The sequence below is a fragment of the Lipotes vexillifer genome, unplaced genomic scaffold (genome assembly GCF_000442215.2).
Source record: "Lipotes vexillifer unplaced genomic scaffold, Lipotes_vexillifer_v1.1 scaffold68, whole genome shotgun sequence".
Lineage (NCBI taxonomy): Eukaryota > Metazoa > Chordata > Mammalia > Artiodactyla > Lipotidae > Lipotes > Lipotes vexillifer.
In genome coordinates, this window is record NW_006791676.1 from 1,197,464 (window position 1) to 1,206,702 (window position 9,239).

The 9,239-nt window shown below is 40.6% G+C and overlaps 1 protein-coding gene across 3 annotated transcripts in view; it reads left to right on the forward strand.

The window, feature by feature from the left end:
* The window catches only part of FAP (fibroblast activation protein alpha), a 73,022-nt gene extending 64,837 nt beyond the window's left edge, over positions 1-8,185 (forward strand). Inside the window, exons 23-27 of one of the 3 annotated variants that reach the window (XM_007464489.1) lie at positions 4,241-4,340; positions 5,426-5,490; positions 5,993-6,065; positions 6,328-6,401; positions 7,785-8,185. In XM_007464489.1, coding sequence (XP_007464551.1) covers positions 4,241-4,340; positions 5,426-5,490; positions 5,993-6,065; positions 6,328-6,401; positions 7,785-7,886 — 414 coding nt within the window. In that variant the 3' untranslated portion in view covers positions 7,887-8,185. The remainder of the gene's footprint in view (positions 1-4,240; positions 4,341-5,425; positions 5,491-5,992; positions 6,066-6,327; positions 6,402-7,784) is intronic. The other 2 variants (XM_007464490.1, XM_007464491.1) reach the window with 2 other exon arrangements.
* Positions 8,186-9,239: the final 1,054 nt, after the last annotated feature.

Here is a 9,239-nt window from a genome sequence, read left to right on the forward strand (position 1 = left end):
GACTATGTGGGTTTGTTTAGCTATCACTGTGTTCCATAAGTACCTGTTTCTACAAAGTATTAGATACCTTAGTGGTCTGAGAAATACTCTAAAGCTAGCCACGCAATTTTTTTCTTTGGTCGATTGGTCAATAAGTTGCAAATCTTACATTTCCCTCCATTATCCAGATTAAGAAGGGGAGAGAAGGCATTTTTATCTTTTTATCTTACACTTTCATTTTTCTGGCACACAAATTAAAGTCCAGTAGCCTGGTTTTTAGCTTCCTCTTAGGCATCCACTATGCACACAGCACTATGCCTAGGAAGTGTCTCTTATGACAGTCGTTCTGACCTGGGCAATTTTGCCCCTTAGGGGACATTTGGCAATGTCTGGAGACGCCGTTGGTTGTCAGAACTAGGGGAGTGCTACTAGCGTCTAGTGGGTAGAGGCCAGAGATACTGTTAAATATCCCACAATGCACAGGACAGCACCCAACAAAAAAGAATTATCCAACCCAAAAAGTCAATAGTGCTGAGGTTAAACAACCCTAATTTATATGAAGAAAAATTGAAGCAATTATTCTGACAATTGAAGAGCAGCAGGGGTTTTGCCTAAATTATTAGAATAACAACCTCATTTATGGGCTTTGCTTTGTTAATATAGACCTAGCCAGGTGGTGTTGAATAAGCATTAGTTCGTGATTTAATCTTAACTCCCTTCTCTTCCAGTGACTAATTATAAGCAATTTGAATTGCTATGTGTGATCAACAATGTAAAAGTAGGACAAATGCACCTCTAATGAAACTATATTAGACTCTGAACTTAAAACTTCCCAAAGAGGTTGCCCTAATGTAGGGATATAGAGGAAGTGGCTTGTCGTCGGGCATCCTGCAGTTGAGTCTCAACTCCACCGCTTACTCTAAATTTATTCTGAGCCTCAGTTTTCTCATCACGAGATGCAACAGTAATTTCCTCATCAAGTCAGTGTGAGAGTTAGATGAGTTAATAGGAAAGTCATATATTAAACAAATATTTATTCTATTCCCACTGTGTTTCAGATTGTATTGTCAGTGCTAGGGAGACATTCATTAACCAGACAGACAAAAATCTCTACCTTTATCGAGTTGGGAATGGCTGGGGAGAAAGGCAATAAGCAAGATAAATAGGTAACATATACAGGATGTTAAACGATGATCAGTGCGATGGAGAAAAGCAAAACCAAGCAAGAAAGGAGCAAGGAGCATCATACAGGATTGATGCAATTTTAGGTTAGAAGGACAGGTGAGACTTTTTTTTTTTTGAGTTAAGACTTCAAATGGGAGGGAGTGAACCATGCCAATTTCTGGGGATAGAGAATTCCAGGCAGAGGGTGGCAGGCAGCACTTGCAAAAGTCCTGGGGCTAGATCACGCTTGGAGAGTTCAAAGAACATCAAGAGGGCTTCCCTGGTGGCACAGTGGTTGAGAGTCCGCCTGCCGATACAGGGGACACGGGTTTGTGCCCCGGTGCGGGAGGATCCCACGTGCCGCGGAGCGGCTGGGCCCCGGGAGCCATGCCCGCTGAGGCTGCGCATCCGGATCAGAGGCCCGTGTACCGCAAAAAAAAAAAAGAACATCAAGAGAGCCAGTGAGCAAGGGGAGGTGGGAGGGGGGATAGAAAGGACACAGAGCCTGTGGGACCACAAAGACTGTTGCAATGACCTTGGCCATACAGACATTAGCTAGTTATTATTATTGTCTGTAGGTGAAATGTTCCAATCTGCGTTATAGCTCCCATCAGAGTACTATTCCATAAATCCCTCAAAATTCTGTGCCCTTCTAAGAATGTTTTTAAAGATATCCTTCATTTAAACAAAATGGCAAGGCATCTAAGTGCAAAGGACAAAATTCTAGAATTCTCATGGCCAATCTGCTCCGTGGGTTCTTTTCTTTCTGCAGCCACCCACTCTGCCTTGGAGCCCCACCGATGGGAGAGCAGAAAAAAGTCAGCTCGGGTGTTTTTTTTTCTCTTTATTTCTACAATAGAAACAGCTTTTCTAAGCTGCCTGAGAATTTCAAGTACACCTCCTTTTATTGTGCTGCTGCTACACTAGTTTGCTTTTACAAATTCCTAGAGGCAATTTGTATTCATGTTGAAAGCATGACAATTTTATTTACCTACTGCCCTATTATCTAATCACTGAATAGATACAAGTTAATATTTTTATAATTCCTAAGATTTTGGACAGAAATGTTCAAAACCCTTTTTACTATAGGCAAATGCTTTAATTTCGAATATCACTCCATGCTGTTTTCTGTTCTGGGGCATAGGAGACGAGAAGCAGAACCCAGTATTATAATTTGCAGTGATCACACTTTTCCAATAAAACCATAAACAGTAATCATATTTCTAAGGGACTCAGGCTTACTCTACTTTCATTTAAATCAAAAATTAAGAAGGAAGAAGCAATCTTTTGTCTCAGTAATAGTTGTTGCTAACCTGCTGATCAAAACAGATTATTTTTATGTTTTGAGTGAAAGTTTGATCCTGATAGAGAATTTTCACTTATCAACATGATTTTTAAACCCACATGTTCCTTCTATTTTAAAATATATTTTTCCTCTATTAAAACACATTTTAGTTCTCCTCCAAGTATAATGAAAGGAGGCCACGGTATAATTGGAGCTGCCACTTTTAGTCTGTGTTTTTTTTGTTTTTTTTTTTTTTTCGGGACGCGGGCCTCTCACTGTTGTGGCCTCTCCCGTTGTGGAGCACAGGCTCCGGATGCGCAGGCTCAGCAGCCAGTGTCCCCTGCATCGGCAGGCGGACTCTCAACCACCGCGCCACCAGGGAAGCCCTTAGTCTGTGTTTTGTAGCCAAGGGTCCTCAATAAGATTCCCCAGAGCTGGAAACATAAGACTGTAAACTAGTTAGTTAGCATTCTTTCTCTAACAATTGAATTCAGCAAGATGGTTTAGCTTATTCCCTCAGGCCACGTATTTCACGGATTAAGACTAGACCCAGGCCACTGACCTGCTGCCTGATTTCACCACGTCTGTCTCCTGTCTCTCCCTTGCTCTGTAGGGCTCTCACTCCCACTCTCTCTTTCACCCTCTCTCAAGACGGACTTTTCTGTAGCAAAGGATGATAGGATCTCTCCAGACCGGAGGGCAAATGATTCCCAGAAGTTTGTGGCAATAAAGTCCTAAAAGCAAGGCACACCCTTAGTTAGAGAGTCACACTGTCCTCTTTTGATTTGTAAGGATGTTCCTGTGTTGGGGCAAGAATAAGCCCTGAGAGTCACTTCCTAATTTGGCACACACATTTGGGGTGGCGGGGAGGGGGGAGGAGGGTCTATGTCCCAGAACACTGCTTAATCCATGCTCCTAGAGGAAGCATCTCTCTCGCAGCAGGTTAATACAGACAAAATTTGCCTTCCAGGGAGAGATGAGCTTTACTGTGACACTCTGTTCATTTCTTCATTTTTAGGAAAAGGTTCAAATTTTCAAGTGACACAGGCACACATCTCCTTCTGTTATGAGGGTCACATTTCTGAATCACCTATCAATTCCCTGGGGAAGAAAATTGATGAGTGCTAAACCTACTCCAGACTCTGCAATTTGTATCCCCTTTTGTATTACTTTATTTTTCCATTAAGTTGGGGAGGGGGGCATGTAAGATTTTTAAAGACACCAGTGGCTTTTCCTCCTTTGAGCTGCTTTGCGAGAAATCCTCAAAACAGAATACGTAACACTACCTTGTACACAGACTCTGGCCGTGTCTTAAACTACTCAAAAGTTCTTGTGTCCTTCCCTTGCTGTTCTGTTATGAAAATAAATGAGTAAATATACAGATATAAGTGCTGCCTCACAGGAGTTTTTTGCACGTTGCAGGAAGTATCTTGCTTTTACTTTTGGGGAATGATCTTCTTTTTTGTGTATTTTTTTAAAGTAAAAATCCTGTTTTTGCCATAGCAAGGTCCTGGTTGGAAAAACATAGAGGGCGAAAAAAAGAATTTTGCAGAAAAATTGCAATTATAGTATCTCTTAAACTGCCCCGCACCATGTTTGGATCAGCACACCAAGTATTCGTAATTGACTAAGCTGAAATTGTTGTCGTGTCTGGTGGAGTTTGCTACCAAGAGTGCAAGATAGACATTTAATCTACCCTATCTATATTCCCCAGCTCCCATCAGCACTTATTGTGAGTAGAATTGCTATACAAATACCTTAGAGAGTTTATGAGAGTCAATCTGGGACTGACTTGTAACAATGTCTCTATAGTCCTACGGAGGTTATGTCTCATCGCTGGCCCTTGCTTCAGGAAGTGGTCTTTTCAAATGTGGAATAGCAGTGGCTCCAGTCTCCAGCTGGGAATATTACGGTATGGAAACATTTCATAAATGTTGCGCGAAAACATTTAACACATAATTACTCTATATTTAAGGTTGCTAGGAAAACAAATTATGCAGTAAAATTCACCCCAGCATCACTGGGAAAAATATAATCTATAAATGAGGTTGTTTATATGATTCATTATAATCATGTTGCAATAATCACAGCAATTTTAAGACGAGGAAGGACTCTTCCAAAACCCAACATAAGTTATTCTCTTCCAGAAACCTTGTGCCCCATGATGAACCAACTCTTTAAAATCAGAGTTAACTCTGTTTCCACAGACACACAGGTGCAGCTGAACTAGCTTTTAAGCACATCTTAGGGAAAGTCAGGACAGGACCAAGCAAATCACTGCCACGCCACAGTTTGCAGCTGCCTGTTACATTGCTCTAGAAATCAAAGAAACAAAAATTTGTTCAAGGAGTACACCTTCCATGTGTGCCTATTTTTATGATGAACATCAATGCAGGACGATTATTTGGAAATAACTCTAATAAATGCACGAAAATTAGCTTTCATCAGCTCCTCTTCCCTGTGTTGTGGTGGAAATGAGACAATTGTGACTTGTAGGGAATCTCCATTCAGAGAAAAACGTGTGTGTGTGTGTGTGTGTGTGTGTGTGTGTGTGTGTGTGTGTGTGTGTTTTGGGGGAGGACTTGGGGGACATAGTTCCATCCCAAATTAATTAAGACACCAATAAAGGTACTAGAGGTGGCTGCGTTCGTGATTTCTTTTAAAATATAATGAGGTCATTCCTAGCTCAACATTCCCCCCACTGAAGAACTTTGGGTAGAAGTGAAAAAGCTTAAGAACAGCCCTTTCTATCGTTAGCTGCTGCTGTTTCCACAGTCTTCTCCTGCATTGCTTCTCCAGCCCTACTGAGGCAACTTGCAGAGAGAATGACTTGGGTGGAGCATTACAGTAAAGGGCAGCAAGAACCTTCCTCGGCAGCTCCACCTGGGAGACTGACGAGCAGTTATCAAACTCAGGGGTAGGGGGGGCTCTGGTTGGTTAATGAAATGACACATATCACATGCAAACAACACACTCATATACTCATATATTTTACAGCATCTATCTACACAGAGCGATTCATGGGCCTCCCAACAAAGGATGATAATCTCGAGCATTATAAAGTAAGCATTTTCTGTTTGATTTAGGTCATTAATTTATTTCAAATGTGCTAAATAATTGTAAAGCAGTCATTCAGAGTTTACAGTTTTGCTGGGTCCCCAAAGCAAGTATGATGATCTTTTGTCAGCTGCAAAACACCTCACTAAAAAAGGAATTGACTCCTTTTGGATTCTATTTTTTCTTTCCCCATCCTCCTTCCCTAACTTCCCTTTTCTTCATCCCCCTCCCCAGCCCCTACTCCTACACAGCTTGAGCGGGCATCATTTATGCCTAAGGTCTCACTCATATGTAACATATGACACATAAACTTTCAGTTTTTCAAACTAAGAATCAGATGGAAGTAATGCAAATGATGATGAAAATGTGTTGCTCTGACTCTTAAATATTTATCAACCAAAGCAATACATAATTTCAGTATTGGTGCTAAGTCCATTGCACAATGATTTAGCTAGTTTTCTATTAGAACTTGCAGCAACTAAAATGTTAATTTTTCCCCTTTTCCAGAATTCAACTGTGATGGCAAGAGCAGAATATTTCAGAAATGTAGACTATCTTCTCATCCACGGAACAGCAGATGGTGAGGTTTAAGCAAGACTCTTACACATAAAAATACTGAGCCAGCATCACTTTGTTTAAGAAACATTAAGCATCCTCCTATGCCTGTGCTCAGGGTCAATACCTAAGAGTCAGGGACATTTCCATAAGCGAGTGTGATTACTCACTGCTGACAATGTCAACTGCATGACTAGATAATTGTTGGTGTTCATTTCCAGGCGGTACATTGTCACTCTATGCTTTCTGGTATTTAACAGCACTTTAACTCTCTCTCTTTGTTGCAGATAATGTGCACTTTCAAAACTCAGCACAGATTGCTAAAGCTCTGGTTAATGCACAAGTGGATTTCCAGGCAATGGTACATAATTTTGTTTCACTCATGTTCATGGCCTTAGACCCCTAAGCTAAAAGGAGGACTCTTCTTTTTTTTTTTTTTTTAATGCTAAAACCTGACAAGGAGGCTGTAAGGTAGAGTAGACAGAACATTAGCAAATGACTCTTGGATTTTTCATGAACTCCCTGAAGGACACTAGTCAAACCATGTCACCTCTGCTGATCCCAGTTGAGTCATATATAAAATAAAGGCATCCACAAGATTAGAGGATCTTCTAGCTCAAACATCCAATAGTTCTGTGGTCCTACGTATTAAGTGTAGCTATGTGCTTAGAGTTCCTGTAAAATATGAGAGGCTCAAAGAAGCTAGAAGATTCTGTTTATTCAGTAAGAAGCAATCGCAGAATGTTATGAGACCTCAGAGGCTCCCTGAAATCAGGTGGTTCCACAGAGTTAGAGAATCCTTCCAGCTCTGTGCCTGGCATGTGGCCGGCCCATCACAGAAGGTCATACTTTTACTGAGTAAATGAATAAATGAGCTAGCTGTGAAATCCAGTTGCATGAAGAATGGGAAGCGAAAGCAAGGGAGACAATCCCTGGTGGCTATTGTTCCCCCTCTTCAGGGAACATAAATTCTCCCTCACTTGCTTATGTTGCCCAAGCACCTAGAAGAGGAAACCCCCATCTTTTGGAAATTTGGTTTCTTAAAATAATTTAAAGAGGGTGAGGTGAGATTTTTCTGATCATTTTTTTTACCCCTTTCAGCCATTTTTGAAATTGTGACTCCCAAAGTAAATTCAACTCATAAGTATATAGCATTACATCAATAACCACTAGCCACCTTTATTCAGTGAAAACAATAATCTTACTGGCAACTCTCCAGCAATAAAGTTTAAATTTGTAATACCATCTCCCTGTTTTTTTTTTTTTAATGATACTATTTTTAACTCCTATGGAGGGTGTTTACAGTTACATGTATTGTGAATTTTCTGCAACAGATAGGAATTAGATTCATGGAATTTTTGAGCTAGAAAGAGCCTTAGAGAAAATCAAATCCAACCCCCTCATTTTTCAAATGAGGAAACCAAGCTCCAGAGAAGCAAAGTAACTGACCTAACACCCTAGCTCTGGAACCCAGGATGCTGTGGCTACTGTGGAAGTTCAGCCACTGAGATCTCAAATAGAAGTTTGAAAAATATGAAACAGTAGGTGAAGGTTAATAAAAAGGCTTTAAATCTTCCTGTTCTAAATGTTTACCTGTAACCTATTTTATTTATGCTAGTGTTCTTAGGTAGAATTCCAGCCATAATATTACAAAAATTATCAGGTCCTGAGAGCACAAAAAGCCAAAGCTGGATGCATTGTGTGTCTGCAGGAATAAAACAGGTTTCTTCCCTTTGTGTTTCAGTGGTACTCAGACCAGAACCATGGCATATCCGGCCTGTCCACGAAGCATTTATACACCCACATGACCCACTTCCTAAAGCAATGTTTTTCTTTGTCAGAGTAAAAACGATGCAGATACAAGACTGTATCACAATCTGAACACTTCCTATAAATGCCTCAGACTGTTTGCTTGTTTTACTCTTTGTGCTGTTAAATGTTGGTATAAACAAACAAACGAATGTTGTTCTGAAGGCTGACAGAAAATTCAGAGGACTCAGAAGTTCAACCTAAATATTGTTTACATTTTCTGGCACTCTGTGAAAGAAGAGAAAAGGAGGCCATACCTTTTGCTTTGGACACAGACAGTGTTTTATCACCTGTTCGTTTGAGGGAAAAAGAATAAAGTCAGAAGTTAAAATGCTATGATTTTCTCAGTGTGCATTAATTTCAGGTTCCTGTTTCTATCAGAGAAAGAAATGCTTATGTTAGGCAAGTGCTTGAATAATATTAGGGTGGTCATGAAGGAGAAGAATCTAGAAGCAGTTTTGGAATTTTGTAATTAGAACTCCAAATGCTGGAACACACAGCTCAGAGTGTGCAAAAGCATTGTTCAGAAATCAGGTTGGCAATGCATTTTGTAGAGGCACCCTGACGTTTGCACTCTGTGCTGTCCCTCCAAGAAATGTTTATTAAATTTCTCCCAGAAGATTTCTTCAACACTGCCAAAAGCATTTGATAAAGATAAAGGCAGAATTTTGGATCCAGGCTCCTTTTAAGAAATGCTTCAAATTTGGAAATGTTCCTATTTTGGATCTCTTTTTAGAATGAGTAATGGTTAACGGTTTTCTGATTGCTAAGCCACACCAAACTAAATAAAACAAAAAATTAGATAAGATGGACTTCAACAGCTGGAGAAGGAAAATGTTACATCTGGAGGTTATTCTGGGGTTTTAGTTCTATGTTATAGGGTTTATTTCGGAAAAGAAAAAAAAAGAAAAAGAGCCATAATGCCAGCAATCATAAAGGCAATGCTCTGTCAACAACTGTCCCCATCAATTAGAAACACAGGCAGTACGCCACCTCTGTGATGGCCACAGAATTAAAAAGACCCACAACAGGTCACCAGAAGGTGTCTTAAATGAGTGCTGAAAGTATCATGAAGCCGCTGCCGAGAGGACTTTCCATTGACATGGTTCCCAGCATTCAATTACCCTGGATGATTTTTCCCCATCCTTGGTTTGATTCTTCCCAGTCTCAGGTAGAAGACCCTCACACCTTCTGTCATGCTGTATAACTAGAAGAGCCAGTCCAGGCATGGAAACTTACAGCAGGCAGGGACCTCAAAGGTCATACACCACAGACTCTTCTAGAGTTTTCAGACCTTTCTCAGTCCTGCACTCTTTCTCCTATGACTTTCTGAAATCATGCTCCCATTCAGGCCACAGAGTCCCACCCACCTCACCTGTCAGGAAGGGTA